The sequence below is a fragment of the Neofelis nebulosa genome, chromosome 8 (genome assembly GCF_028018385.1).
Source record: "Neofelis nebulosa isolate mNeoNeb1 chromosome 8, mNeoNeb1.pri, whole genome shotgun sequence".
In the NCBI taxonomy this organism is placed as follows: Eukaryota; Metazoa; Chordata; class Mammalia; order Carnivora; family Felidae; genus Neofelis; species Neofelis nebulosa.
Window position 1 is genome coordinate 77363596 of NC_080789.1, and position 16170 is coordinate 77379765.

The window sequence follows — 16170 nt, forward strand, 5'->3', positions numbered from 1 at the left end:
TATCATCACTCCCCATCAGGTCACTGATCTTTTCAGTTGAATCTCAGCATCAGGGTTGAATGTTTACATCTGACTATGTAATTGAACTCTTCACAGGGTATAATCTACTTCAGGACTGGTCCTGCTGTAAGGCATTAAGACCCACCATTCACATGACTTCACTTAAGCACTACATTCCACAAGGCTTTAGCCTGTGGCCTGCTGAGAAAGAGTGGCAAAACTATCACCACTTTGTGGTCTAGGCTTTGGGCCCCTTGATTTCCTCTTCACTCCCTGGAAGCACATGTACCTGTGCATTAAGTGTGTGTGTATGCTTAGTGGTGAATGCACAGGACAAAAGGGAAGCTGTGTTCCCCAGCCACTCCAGACCTGAATAAATGGAGTTTTGCAGTAATTGAGTGATTTGAGGGAGAGTGAACATACAAACCCAAACAATCAAAGGAAAGATTATCTTACTTAATACCAGGGATAGAGGTTTTTCTTTCTGCCTCTCAAGTCCAAAGAGGAAAATCAGGACAAGTGGCTTAGGTTGTAAACTTTAAGGTCAAGGACCCTTTCTGTTGAGCTTGGCTCTCAAGTTCTCTGAGTAGTCAACTGCGGGTGAAACATAATGAATAGCATGATAAATATCAGTTGTGAAAGATCTGATTGAAAGTCAGAGGCCACTTCCATGGGCACCCGACAAAAAGCCTACCACAAACAAGGCTTAATCAACATTAGCAGGGCTATTAAACAGTATCACCTATTAAAAGCGAGCTCTTCCTAGCGCCTCTTTTTGGAGTTTCTCTGTGTGGGTGTGTACGTAAGAGACTGGGTGAGCAAGAGTGTACTGGGTACAATTTGTGTGTTTACAAGAGAAAACAGAAGCTCTCAATGAGGAAGAACATATGTTTCTGGCACGGCATCTGCGCAAAAAGTACATAGCCCCTGAAGTTGTACTAAGAAAAAAAACTAGTTAAAAAAAGTCTTTTATTTCACACACGTCATCTTCTTGGCACATTTCCCTCCTACTGCCCTTTCTGCCCGACCTTTCTTACCCTCAGGTCCAGGAAAACCACGAAATGTTGAACAGTCTGACAGAGCCTGCCTAACCAGATATGCTACTCACTCGGGGATCCCAGAGGCAAATCTCAAGCCAGGATCAGAAATGACTCTCCAGGGCGCACCTGGAGGGCGGCCACTCTGCAATTAAGCGGAAATCACATCCCTTGCCAGGGCTGCGCGGACGCCGAGCACTGCAACCTGAGCACAGCGCGGCCCCTGCAGGCGGTATCGGGGGTGACTCGGAGGGTTTGCGCGACCCCGGGCAGACCGCGCCCCTCTCCCACCTCCCCGCGGGCGCGTCCGACTAGCCAAGGGTCGGCGCGCGCGATCGGCCCCGCCCCCGCTCCCGGGCCGAGTGCGCGTGCCTGGCCGGAGCGGCGCCCCCTGCCCGAGAAGAAGCTGGACCTCAGCTCGGGAGGCCGCACTCCCCCTTGCTCGGGCCTCGCTCCAGGCGTGGGGGGCGGGGCTGGAGGCGGGGCCGGGGCGGGGCTCGAGCCAGTGCCCGGGGCTCTGCTGCAGCGTCTTCCGCAGGTCTCGCGGCAGGCTAGCGGCTCCGTCGCCCCTCCGGCCCCATGGCAGCCCCCGGCTCCCCGGCAGAGTGCGGCTACATCCGGACAGTCCTGGGCCAGCAGATCCTGGGGCAGCTGGACAGCTCCAGCCTGGCTCTGCCCTCCGAGGCCAAGCTGAAGCTGGCGGGGAGCAGCAGCCGCAGCAGCCAGGCGGCCAAGAGCCTGCGGATCCAGGAGCAGGTGCAGCAGACCCTGGCCCGGAAGGGCCGCAGCTTGGTGGGCAACGGTGAGTGGAGCCCCGCTGTCCCCAGCACCGCGCCGATCCCGCCCCTTGTCCCTTCCCCTACCCAACCCTCATTCTCAGCGCCCTGTTGCTTCGATTCGTTGCTTCCTGGGGGTGCGGGACCTGGTGTTCTGCCCACCTGTTGCTCGCCATCCCTTTGTATGACCCGCCGCTCCTCCAGACTCTGACTTACTTGGGGAAAGCATTCTCCTAAAAGCTTATTCAGCTTCGTCTTTTATGTATTTACATATATTAGATGCACGTGTATATCTACATGAAAGAATTCAGTACTAGATTTTCACCCCTTCCTTAACACTCTCCCCTCTTCACCCCCCCCCACCCCACCCCAATACCGTGGACTTAATCTGGAGGCTGCGGGAGTCTATAAGCATTTTGGGATTCTGTGCAGAAATTTGGTATCATTTTTTTTTTCTGGGAGAAAATGCTTCTAGCTTTTATTAGATTTTTTAAAAAGAGTATGACCCCTCCATATATATATATATATATATATATTTTTTTTTTTTAAACCTGAAAGTACTGGCCCTCCCTCTTACAACCTGTAAATTGGGATTGTAGTGCCTCGCCCAGGTACTTTAGGGCTCTCCACCTTTATGCGGAGCGAGTGGTTGATCTAGGAAGTGAAAAAATTGAGTAGGAGGCTTTGGGCGAGGGAAAAGCCACACCACCTGCGGAGGAGGAGGAAGGGGACTTTGGCCCAGGCGGCCGAAGCCTTGTCTGCCTCGTTGCACCGTGCAGAAGTCCTCGTGTGCACAGCCCTGGTCTCTCCAAAAATTTAAAACGTGGAAGTAAAAGCGGTTTAAAAAAAACACAACAGCACTATATTAGTAATTAATTGATAGGGGAGGTGGAAGGGAACACGGCAAACCGGTTGTTAAAATTAGAGAACGTGATATATCATTTTCTCCCCTGCTAAAAGTCAGATGATCAGATCCGCAGAGTAACTTTTATTGTTTAATTTACTTTATTATAAAAGCAGTAAAGGGGCGCCTGTGTGGCTTAGTCGGTTGAGCGTCCGGCTTCAGCTCAGGTCATGATCTCACAGTTTGTGGGTTTGAGCCCTGCATGGGGCTCTGTGCTGACAGCTTAGAGCCTGGAGCCTGCTTATGATTCTGTGTCTCCCTCTCTCTCTGCTCCTCCCCCGCTCATGCTCTGTCTCTCTCTCCCTTTCAAAAATAAATAAAAACATTAAAAAAATGTTTTTTTAATTAAAAACCAGTATAGGCTTATTGCAGAAAAAAAGAAGAAAGAAATTGAACAATTAAGTTGGGATATCTGTTTGTTTCCAGCAATGTTGAACTGTTTCTTTCTTGAACACATAACTTGGGCAATGGCAAATGTAGAACCCATTAGGAAGAAAAAAAAATATTTGCAGACCAGAACAAAGATTTAAAACAGCTGTCCCTGGGAGGATGTATTGTTTTCAGTTTGTGTTAAAGAATCCTAAAGGATCCTAAAGGATCAGACAGTCAGTATTTGCATGCTTGAAAGGTAAAGAGATGTTTAATGACTGTAGTTAATGTAATTGCCTGTGTGTGCCATGAATCTACTATGTGGTTTGCATTTGTTACTATGCTTTCAAAACAGTACTTCTGTGGTAGGTGTTTGAATCCCCATTTTACAGATGAGGAAACTAAGCAGCTAAGTAACACTCAAGTTTCCACAGATCGTAGCAGAATTGGTATTTAAACCACCAAGCCTGAATTTTTAAACCACTCATTAGTTGTATTGTTAGCTTTTGGGTTAATACAAAATGGGGTTTTTATTAGACCCTGAGGCCTTCCTGATCCCCTATTTTCCTCTAAGTAAAAAATCTGAGGCGTTCCGAGAGTAGGGAGGTCTAGATAACGCTGAACTGCCACAGTACATGGGATAAAAAGAACCTAAATTTACACTTGAGAGTCTGACTAAAGACTCCAGGACAATTGAGGCCAATTTTTGACTGGTGGTGTCATTGCACCCTGTTAGTCTGTGCAGGTCCAGTGTTTAACTGAAACCAAACTAGGGTCTTCTCAGGGGACACAAGGGATGAACATTGTGTGTTCTTTCTTACTCTCAGAAAGTGGCTAGCCAGAAGAGCAACTAGACATCAACTATTCAATAAATGGGGGAAATTAACAGAAGAAGAGGGAGCATTGTTGAGCATCTGTGTGCCTAACCCTGTTCTAAAATCTTCCTCTGTTCGCATTTCATTAAATCCTTAAAACAATCGCATAGGATAGATATGAAGCTCCATTTCACGTGTGAAGAATGCATCAGTCTCTGAATATTGGATGCTTGACTCCAAACCCACATGTGAACTGTCTTCCCTACAACGTGGTGATTCAGGTTGCTTGGTGAATTCAAGAACTACTGAATGAGTCTATACTTCATGCAGGGCATTGTGCAGGTGTTGAATTACCCGTAAGACTCCCCTTGCTTTTGGGCAAGAAGTTTAAAGTCTAAAGAAGGAAACCTCCCTTAAAAAAAATATGTTATCAAATAGGAAATAGTAAGGAACCCAAACGAAGGAGAGCTAACATATTATGCAGTTTAGAAGTATGAGTTAGACTACTAGTTGAAGGAAATTTTGAAAAGCTTCTGAAAGAAATTGAGATTTTAGAACTCAAAAATTCAGTAGGACTGGATATGGGACAGACTTTGGAGCATTCCAGGAGAGAGCAACAGGAAAATTTCATGGTTCACAGAATTGATATGGTAGAACAAATCATGTCATGGTGCTTCTGCTCTAATGCTTAGGGCAACTCCTTGAATGGCCCTGCCTTATACTAAGGAACAAAGTGTTTGAAATATTTTGATTACAACAGGAGCTTCCCTGCAAACTGAAATGCACTCAGCAGCCTACACAGAAGTACAAGTCAGGCAGAGAGATAAGGCAGCTAACAACACCTACTTACTCTAAAGCCTCAGCTTTCTGAGACTTAAAAAGGAAATCGGCTTCAAAGGAATTTAACTTGTCATGCCAAGGAACAATTACCAGGGATGGTTCATGTATGTTAATTAAAGTTCTTTGAAAAGGCCTGGGGGGCTTGTGATGGTTGTGAGTATTGTTTTTAGTATTTCCGTATTAGTGTCATGTCTCTAAAGTTGAAACAGACAAGCAATTGTTGAAATAGTACTGGCCTGGAAAGAATCCTGTATCAACACAAGAAAGTCTGGGAAGAAATGACCCTGGTGCTAACTGCTGTTAGTTCCAGAGCCCTGGAGAATTCTGAATTGTTGACATACCTGCAAGATTGAGGCAGTAGATAATCTGTTGAAAACAGAGATGCGATGCGATAAATGAGGCTGATTTGTTGATAAATACCCTGCAAGGGTCTTGAATGCCTCAGTATATAGGTGGGTGGTTTTCATTGTAAATCATTCTAACTGCTGAACATTGTAAAGTTGCCTGTAACTCTTGGGAGGTGGGTTGGGGGAGGGACGGGAAGCTGTGAAGGGGAGGTTGGGGGGGGAGGGGGGGATCAGAGGTGTGTAGTAGAATTGTGAAATGAATGTATTGTGGGGAATTTAAAAAATCATTTTATAAACATCAAAGAGAAGATATTTAAGAATTGCAAGTATTAGCAAATGAAAAAAATTTAAGTGTCCAAATCCTATTTATTACACTTATTTTGAAAGTACTATTATACTTACTACACAGTTCCCCAGGGTGCTTGAATAGGAAGAAAATCATGTTTTAAACTGTTGTATGTAATACTCATAAAACACAGTGAACAATATCCCAATAAAATTTTCACCTCCTTTGGAAATCCACCATAAAAACTTGAGGCATGTCATTTACTTAGTTTCTCTGGCCAAAAAGTTTTGAATACCTGTGATCAGAAGAAATTCTGGAGAAAGGACTGAAAATTGGCTAAGGAAGCAAAAAAGGCAATAGACATTATTGAGGAGAGTGGGGTTGGGGTGGGGGTGATTGTTCAAATCCTGTATGAATTATTTGTTTGCCAAAAATAAATTCCAGGAATGAAACAATTCTGGGAGCCAGGTGGCTAGTCATTCAGAAAGTGGGAGGGATCAGGAGGGGGGCGGGGGGGGGGAGGGGGGAAGAGTCAGATGATGGGGGGGGGGGGTGGCAGAGATATGCCCAAGCTGCTCTGAATGTAGTACATCAGTAGTCCAACCTGATTGAAAGTACCTCTGTGTCTGCCTGAAAAGCCCATGGGCCACGTTTTGTTTAGTGTCTAACAGATCGATTGCTGTGAGTACAGAAAAAGTGGGGGGTGGGGGAGAGGTTGTTGTATTTCTTTATTTGTTTAGAAATTCTTCTGATTATAGTTTCTCAAGGAAATAGAACATTAGCAAAAAACGATTACAAAAAAAATATATTCCACACCCTTAGAAAAAGTGAGAACACACACTTTATGGATAAAGTTTTAAGTAAGAGGGATCTTTCAGAATCAGTGGAGCTGTAACAGTGTTTGATTTTGATTATAAAAATTCATTGCTCTGTGTGTCACAGATAAAATGCAGGACATTTCCTTTGAGAGAAGACTGTCATTTAGGCTTTTAAAAAGGCTCCTTTAATGTTATCTATGCCCTGTCCTGGTGGTTCCACTCATGGGAACAGAGGGGAGTTCACTTGACTTAGATATTTTAGGTATTTGTTGTTCACATTGGCTCATTCTTCTGAAGTGCTGTCTTGGTTATCAACTTTAAAACTTTTTCCTCATGTGTTCAAATAAGGATATACGTATTTGCCTTATTTTATCTTCAGATATAGTTATCATTGATTTTACACTAAAACTGAATTTCTGGTCTGATCAATAAAAGCTTTTTTTTTTTTTTTTTGCTAAGAGAGTAACCATATTATTGGCAACCTATCTCTGATAGGTTGAAATATAATATGTTGCTAGAACCTCTGGAATTTATAAACCAGAGTTGATAAGTCCCATAAAAGATCATTTGGTTCCATCTCACATAATAGTCAAGAATTTAAAATTACACAATTCTGAGATAAAAATGTTGGACTCCAGCTATTTTGTGCATGTACATAAATGTGTGAATACATAAACACCATACTCCTGGAAAAGTAAACAGTAAAAGGCAGTGTTGCAAGTGGGAGTAGAAAAATGAGAAAACTTCATCTTTGTATTAGAGTGAGCCTGTTCACTTGCCCGACTTCTTATGGTAAGAGTAACAGAATTTCAGGGGTGCCCGGCTGGCTCCGTCAGTTATGTGTCCGAGTCTAGATTTCCACTCAGGGCTTGATCTTGCAGTTTGTGATTTCGAGCCCTGTGTCCGGCTCTGCACTAACAGTATGGAGCCTGCTTGGGATTCTCTCTGTCTACCCCACCCCCACCTTCCCTGCTCTCACTCTCTCTCTCAAAATAAATAAATAATCTTAAAAATTTTTTTCAAAAAGAATAACAACTTCAGATCCTCTTATAATAGAAATATTTAAAGATCTATTTTATATCTTGTGTAATGCTATCAGTGGCAATTGGATATTCGACATAAAAACAGTTGTTATATTCTCTCAAGTTCTTGAAATGAGGTAGGGAACCCAATATGTAGACTTAGATTAAAATGCATATTTAGAAAAAAAGAACCTTGAGCACTTGAAAATGCAATTCTCCATTACCATTAAAAGAATCCATATATTTGTATCCTTGGAATAATCAGATTTCAACTTAACAATGTTGATGGGTGAGGCATCATGATCAAAGCAATCCCTTAATTTCCAGAAGAAATCATTGCTCATTAGAAGCTTAATAAATTATTTCCACTAAACCTTAAATCTCACCAACACATCCATACAATGAGAGTAAGGAGGGTCCCATGAGAATTATTGTATTGGGTTACCTTTTCTATTTGAAGGAGGAAAACAAATGGGGTCTTTTCTTGATAGATACTAGGAACTTATTATAGACCACCAAAATATTACAGAAAAATACTCAAGCCATACAGATAAGAGAATGACAATAACTATTTAGCATCCAGATGTAGACTCAACCTCGCCAAAAAGAACATAGCTTTTCTACTCAGGAAGAAAGATTCTGCTTACGTTAGGGGGAAAGAATTTTTCCCTCCTCTTTCTATTCCCAGAATGACAGAGAAACAGAAAATATTTGAGCACCTTCCATCCACTCCAAGGCAAGAGCACAGTGTGACTGCCATCGTCATATTTTGGCCCCACTATGGCGATCCACAGGATAGACGTCAGCCTGAAGCATCAAGTGCAAACTGAATTTATAGAACTGGGATATTTTGAATGTATAAGGAAATATGACTAACAATTAACTCCTCAAGTGCTGATGCAAGACTGTACTAGAAGTAGTAGTAAAAGATGCTATTCTTTATGTCAGGATGTGAAAATTTACCTAGAAAAGGTAAACTCTTCCTGCTTTAATCTGGCCTCCAACCCACTCTCCACCTCACTCCTGGAGTAAACTCTGTAACGTCTCAATGCATCATTTCTTTTTTTTTTTTTTTTTTTTTTTTTTTTGGTTTTTTTTTATTTATTTTTTGGGGGACAGAGAGAGACAGAGCATGAACGGGGGAGGGGCAGAGAGAGAGGGAGACACAGAATCGGAAACAGGCTCCAGGCTCCGAGCCATCAGCCCAGAGCCTGATGCGGGGCTCGAACTCACGGACCGCGAGATCGTGACCTGGCTGAAGTCGGACGCTTAACCGACTGCGCCACCCAGGCGCCCCATCATTTCTTTTTTTAAAAAAAAAAATTTTTTTTTTGTTTATTTATTTTTGAGACAGAGAGAGACAGAGCATGAATGAGGGAGGGTCAGAGAGAGAGGGAGACACAGAATCTGAAGCAGGCTCCAATCTCTGAGCTGTCAGCACAGAGCCTGAAGCGGGGCTCAAACTCACGGACTGTGAGATCGTGACCTGAGCCGAAGTCGGCCGCTTAACCGACTGAGCCACCCAGGCGCCCCTCAATGCATCATTTCTTGATTTAAATTCCTTCAGTTCCTTGCTGTTTTCTACATAGCCATTCTATGAGTAAAATCGTCATTCAGCATGGCATTCCAAGTTCTCCAGGGTCTGATGCCTGCAACTTCTCAAACTTCATCTTATCACCACCACTCCCACGCCCCACCAAACAAACACGTGTGACTTATCTTCCTTTGTGTTCCTATTCCTGTGGCCCTCATTCCTCCCTTCTCTTGGCCTGGTTAACTCTTACCTGCCCCTCAAAACTCAGTTCAGCTGTGCCCTTGGATAGACACTATCTCAGAGGGTAGAGAGAGATCTTGACTGCAAGTTAAAGGTTTGATATTTGCGAGTCACAGAAGATGTTTAGCAAGGGAGAAACCTGAAAAATGCAGGGGATTTCTGACAGTACATTTGGAAGATTTGGTGAGAGGAGGATTTTAAAGGAGAAGGGACAGCAGCTCTGAATGAGTCAGGAGGGAAGAGACTAGCTGTGGTAAGTGACAGGCAGTATAATGATTGAGACTTGTTACAAAAACCTGTAGTGAGTTTTTAAAAGAAAATAATTAACTTTGTGAGTTCTGTAAATTCATCATTTTGACACTGTGAGTATGATGTGATATTTGTCATTGCAGTTCTGAAGTTATCATTAGGGATATCTCAGCAAATGAATTGGCAGAAATGCCACAGTAAGGAGACACATCACAGGAATTAATAGATTTAGAAACTTCCAGGATGTATCAACTCAGTACTTCACCGGTGTGCTTATATTATAATCACACATTCTGCTTATCTGGCTGCTCAAGCAAAATGCATGATACAGACACCTGCAGTACATAAGGGCTTTTGTAATAGGTATTTTTGTAATCATCTAGAGCAGTAATTTGAGGATTGTCCCCCAAATGCCATAAATGGATCTATCAGAGGAAAATCTCAAACTGGTTAGGGGCCTCCTAAAAAATAAAAACTTCTGGTGACTGGTTGATATATTGTGTGAGGGTTAATAGTCATTGACTAGATCCATCATGGCACATGGAGCATGTGGCCCGTTCTGTGAGGAGAGCTGGTCTGTTTGTGGCATATTCACATTCATTGGAAGGCAGCCGTGCTATACTCACCACTGTATCACCAATGCTGACTGCTGGAGTATCAACTTTGTAAGAAGTCGTAGCTATCCAGCCATATACCCAATATACCAGTTGTTTCTCGTATTTGATTATGGAAGTTGTGTTAACTGGTCACAATAAGCACTGCGCACTTTTTGTTCATTTTTCAATAATGCAGAACATTAATAGATTTTGACCTACTTTGAAATAATTCTTTGCCATAGTTTTTAAACCAACAAATTCTGTTCATTTTCCAGCCTGAGCAAGAACTCACCTGAGTTGTATGCATGTTTAGAATTGTGGTTTCCATAAATATCTGTTCATTGTTCTTAGTAAGAACAGAAGATAAATATGTGTGTGTGGGTGTGTGTGTGTGTGTGTATACACATATATAAATAAATTTTAATGTAAGTCCAGGAAAATGAATCCTGGGTCATATGCCCACACAGGCAAAAGAAAAACCCGTCACCAGTTCCAGAGTCCTGATGTATGGTTCTTGATAGGTCCTAATGAATTTCATGTTTTTTTGTTTTTTTTTAATTTTAAGATTTATTTATTTCTGAGGGACAGAGAGAGACAGAGCATGAGCAGGGGAGGGGGATACAGAGAGAGACACAGAATCCAAAACAAGCTCCAGGCTCTGAGCTGTTTGTTAGCACAGAGCCCAACACGGGGCTTGAACTCACGAACTGTGAGACCGTGACCTGAGCTGAAGTCGGAAACTCAACCAACTGAGCCACCCAGGCACCCCATGAATTTCATGTTTTAAGCTCCTACTTTGGTTGGTAAATGACTTTAAGGAGTCATTTAAATATGAATTTCTCTATACAAATTCATTCTGATCAGCTTCAAGATGCCGGCTCACCTATAATGACATGCCCCCAATTTTACTCTTAGTGAAGAAGTTAAATTTCTTTTTAATTATTTTGAGAGAGAGAGAGAGAACAAGGGAGGGGAAGAGAGAAAGAGAGAGAATTCCTAGCAGACTCTGCATTGTCAGCGCAGAGCCTAGCATGGGGCTTGAACTCATAAACCATGAGATCATGACCTAGAGGAAATCAAAAGTCGGATGCTTAACTGACTGAGCCACGCAGGCGACCAGGAGTTAAAGCTTTTTAAGGTGTGTGAAGAGAACTGTTACCTAGAGGTTGCTGGTGAAAGGCCAAATACAAGCTTTTAGACCTCCAGGCTCTCTGTCCACCATAAGACCATTGTCAGCCCACACTGTGAAGGCAACGTCTTGTGAGCGTCAGCACAGTTAAGTGGAGCGTTTAAATCAACACTAGAAGTAAACACCTGCTGATTTCTATGTATACATTTAGTCATACCTGTTTTCACGGGAATTTCTTCTATCTCGAGCTCTACAAGTACTCTTCTTATAGTCAAATCAGGTTTTTAACCATGCTGGTGGAGAGTCATAGAAGAGAGTACAAGAAGTGAGTACTAGAAATTTGAAAGAAAAGATGGTTTTCTGAATGCAAATGCTACTCTAACAAAGGTTTTGTTTGTTTAGCTCTTCTCAATTGTCTACTTACCATGAGGGAAGCTCGAGTTGATTTTTTAAATGTGCTCAGATACAGGTAATAAAGTCACAGTAGAAGCTTCTCAATTTGATTTTGTAAGTGTATTAAATTTAACCAGTTCGGTAATAAAGCCGCTCACAAAACCCACAAACAAAAAACTGATTATGGAAGTTAGTTTATTTTTAACCCTGACAACAATCCATTATTTTGTACAGTACTGGCATACATAACCAGACCAAGATATTTTCTCCCAACTGCTGCTTAGGGAATCATATCATTCAGATTAACGTTCAGACCAGGAAAGAGAGAAAATTACATCATCACCTGAGGTGAACACCTGTGCAGACTTCCAGGCAGTTCGGCATCCTTCCACCATCAAAACCCAGTCCCATCACCACCCCTACCCCTACCATTGCTTTGAACTGAACTGCTTGTTATTTGTGGAGGTGGGGTTTCAAGTTGTTCCGTAACTACCTCATTCATTTCCCTTAAAGTGGGTTCCATAAAGTGTCAATGGTATTCTTAGAAGAAGAGGTATGGATAATGTTGCCCAAGTAATATTAATTTAAAATAGTTCCTATAAACATTACCTTCTTTAGGAAACTCTAGAACACATTACACACTGTACAAATGAAATGAATGACTGGAAAAACCACAATATCATTGTGATCGTCAGTGGCTGGGTCCATCACAAATAACCAGAAAAAGTTAAATTCAGTGTCACTGGTAAATCTACCAGAATAAAAACTCTGAGATACAACACAGTGTAAATTGAAGCATGCACACTAGTTTATCCCTCATTCTAGAACAGATTAATTCATGCAAAAGTGTAAAAAATGTTTGTAACCCAAATTCTATTTTATTTTTTTAACTTTTTTTAAAGTTTATTATTTTATAGAGACAGAGACGTTGCAAGCGGGAAGGGGCAGGGAGAAAGAGGGAGACAGAATCCCAAGCAGGCTCCGTGCTAGAAGTGCAGGGCGTGACGTGGGGCTCGAACTCACGAAGCCATGAGATCATGACCTGAGCCAAAACCAAGATTCGGATGCTCAACTGAGCCACCTAGGCACCCCCTCAAATTCTATTTTAAATTTTTTTTTTCAACATTTTTTTAATTTATTTTTGGGACAGAGAGAGACAGAGCATGAACGGGGGAGGGGCAGAGAGAGAGGGAGACACAGAATCGGAAACAGGCTCCAGGCTCTGAGCCATCAGCCCAGAGCCCGACGCGGGGCTCGAACTCATGGACCGCGAGATCGTGACCTGGCTGAAGTCGGACGCTTAACCGACTGCGCCACCCAGGCGCCCCTCAAATTCTATTTTAAAAACTATATCTCATTTTTGCACGTTTCTTTACAATTTTAAAAGCATTTATATATATGCTTTCTCAAGTAAACCTCTGTCTCAGCAACTCTGTTAGTAACCGGAATTAAGGGAAACTGAGGCATCTGAGTGATTTGTCTAGGCACACAGGAAGGGGTGGAGTGGAGGCTCCAGGCCAAGTCCACAGATTTCTTCCATTTAGGGAAGATACCTGCGTCATTTTGTGAAGTAAACAAATTCTTTGAAATATAAGGATACCCTAATATTCCATGTTAGAAGATCTGAATTTTCATATGCATTTATTGAATCAGGGTGTGCCTGTAAATACACTGTTTTTGTTTGCTTTGTTGTTTCTGGGTTGGAGAAGGGCATGGCTGAGTTTTTATATGTGTTCAGTAGTCATCATTACATATTTTATCTTTCAAACAGAAAATGGCTTGTTTAAAGAGATTAGTTTCCATCCTGATTAATACGTATCCTTTTTTTTTTTTTTAAATCTCGCCCAGTTCAAAATTTCTTTAAAATCTTAGCATACAGCTGCTAATTCACCTTTAATCCACTATACTGATCTCAAACCCATGACTGCCTAGTCAAATCAATCTGCATTACTTGTTGTTTGAGATTGTCCCTTTAACCAGAGAAACCTGCAAGCAGAGTATCAGGAGTCACAAGCTTTCTAGCACAGGAAGAGAGTCTGTGGCTTAAAGATCCAAGCTTATTTTATTCCTTGTTCCCAACTGTGTTACAGTTATTTTGGGAACCAGTAAACCGGTCTCAGTTCATAGATCCGAAAACTGAAGGAGAGGCTTCCTTATAAGGACTTATGTTGGGAAATAAAGATTTAATAGTTAGAGAGTATTTGGAATTACCCAGATAAAGGTTCTCAAGGAAAGAGAATGATTGCTTTTGGTCTTCACATCCAAACGTATGATGATAATCCCACCAGAGCTTTGGCAAATGGCAATTTCACAAAGACCACAGTGCAGTCAAATAGCAGAGACCAGTAGAAATGAGGAACCCAGAGTTCAAACGTGATACAAAACCGCTTTGCAATTTGAAGCAAGTAACTTAGGGGCGCCTGGGTGGCTCAGTCAGTTAAGCATCTGGTTTTGGCTCGGGTCATGACCTCAGAAGCTCCTGCGTTCAAGCTCCACTGTCAGCACAGAGCCCACTTCGGATCCTCTGTCTCCCTCTCTCCCTTCCCTTCCCTTCCCTTCCCTGCGTTTCTCTCTCTCTCTCTCTCTCTCTCTCTCTCTCTCTCTCTCAAAAATAAATAAGTATTAAAAAAAATAATAAACCAAGTCACTTAAGTTTCCCTGTTTATAAAAGGAGGTGATAGTAGCTGACTGCATCACAGGCATATTGAAAAGAAACGTATAAAAATAATTTGAGCTCTTTTCAAAAGCAAGTAATATTGAGGTATAAGGAGTTCATGTAAGTTCCTTTAAAAAGCCTTATAGCCCCCAGCCACACTGTGAGTTAAACATCTTACTTAAGTAGGCCTGATGATAAAACTCACTGATTACCTACCTGTTCTGGTAGGATACATTGTTTCACTGGATCTTTTCCAAAGATTCTTAACACATTTCAGATATCCTTGCAGGAATCTCAGCTTGAAAACGGAAGTAGCCCCCTATTAACTGTTTTCTAGAATGTCTACCTGTTCCTGGAAGTAGGGCAAGGGTAATACTTAATACTGCAGGTGATCATGGGCTGGAGGGGGCCCTGGAAGAAATTTCCATTTTTGTTTTTGTTTTAAATGACACCTTTACATCTTCCACCGTGTCACTGGAATTCATTGTTCTAGCTACCATCCACATATGTCATTAATATTTTCCCAGTCTAGATTGTCCCTGACTCATATATTCAGTTTTCATATAATCTAAAATTTTGAAACTACTTTTTTGAAAAACAATAAATTTGATTTCTTATATATCAGGTAACCAATAATTTTCTACTTGGCCATAACGTCTGTAAAAAAGACCTCTTTTATTGGAGTCGGGCACAGTCTGAGCATGCTCCTGCCTCTCCCCCAGCCTCTCCCCCAGCCTCTCCTGCCTTTCTACATCCCTAGTGCTGAGGGCACCCTGGTCCCAGACCCTTCAAGATTAGAGCCAGGATGTTCTAATCCTGGCCTGCCAGCTGGCCTCCTTTTCCACACCAGCAGGACCCTTGCTGCCTTGCTTTTCTGATAGCCTGGGGTGGAGAGCAGGGGTGACAGAGTTGTGGGGCCTAGGACAGCCTCTGCAAACCAGCCTGGAGCCTCAGGCAGGTTTTGAGAATTGAGCCCTTAAGGCCTCATAGCCTTTGCTCTAGGGTTGTAGAGAATTCCTTTCCCTCATTCAGTGCCCAGGTTCCAGACATTCTCTGTCATTGAGGTTAAAAATAAGGGGCTATCTGGCCATTTGCCTGCCCTTATGGAGAAACCAGGCTCTAGAAACAGCAGATGCCTGGCTTACCTCACCTTCCATGGTCTATAGAAAGGTGACACTTATAAGCCTGTAGCTGTCCCTCCTAACCCCTCAGGACCCTTTGAGGCCTGAAACTGTTTACTGGCTAGGTTTGTTGGCTCCAGGAAATAAGACACGTGTATAAACATAATTTGGAATGGATTCATACTTTTTAGTTCTCTGACAACAACAATCTCAATCCCCCCACCCCCTCAAAATATGTGATTCTATTTTTTAAAAATGTGAATCTATTGTTAGCCTTTGAAATTTTGACTTTATAATAATCTTGTTGGGAAAGTATGTTGGTATGTTCCAATGGTGTTGGAAAGACACTGCCTGTGTTTTATTCTCCACATCCTTTACGAGTGTGAAACCTGAGAGAGTTCATTGAGTATTTTTTCCTCTGATTTTTAAAGGAAAAGGAAATTTTGGTTAAAATCAGGGAACCAGAAATTTCCTAAGTTTTACGGATCTGTGATTTTTTTTTTAATTTTAATGCTTATTTATTTTTGAGAGAGAGAGAGAGGAAAACACAGAATCAAAATCCAAAGGAGGCTCCAGACAATGAGCCACCAACACAGAGTCCGACGTGGGGCCCGAACTCAACGAACCGTGAGATCATGACCTGAGCCGAAGTCGGACACCCAGCTGACTGAGCCACCTAGGCGCCCCAGATCTGTGATTATTTGGATTATCATCATCATTATTATTATTTTTAAGGCAGTGGGAGATTATAAAAGAAGAACAAATACAAAGCTGAGAGAAGGGACCGCCTGGGTGGCTCAGTCAGTTAAGCATCCGACTCTTGGTTTTGGCTCAGGTGGTGATTTCACCATTCCGTGGATTCAAGCCCCTCATTGGGCTCTGCGCTGACAGGGCAGAGCCTGCTTGGGATTCTCTCTCTTCCTCTCTCTCTACCCCTCCCCTGCTCGCTTGCTCTCTCTCTCTCAAAATAAATAAACATTAAAAAAAAAAAAGCTGAGAAAAAGATAAAGGAGGTAGAAGAGGGTCACAACACTGCCC

General features: G+C 42.3%; 1 protein-coding gene across 2 annotated transcripts in view; it reads left to right on the forward strand.

Annotated features, from left to right (window-relative positions):
* Window positions 1-1529: 1529 nt before the first annotated feature.
* The window catches only part of PKP2 (plakophilin 2), a 94894-nt gene continuing 80253 nt past the window's right edge, over window positions 1530-16170 (forward strand). The window contains exon 1 of one of the 2 annotated variants that reach the window (XM_058743128.1): window positions 1530-1839. In XM_058743128.1, coding sequence (XP_058599111.1) covers window positions 1617-1839 — 223 coding nt within the window. In that variant the 5' untranslated portion in view covers window positions 1530-1616. Of the gene's footprint in view, window positions 1840-9056; window positions 9242-16170 lie in introns of those variants that run through there. The other variant, XM_058743129.1, reaches the window with a different exon arrangement.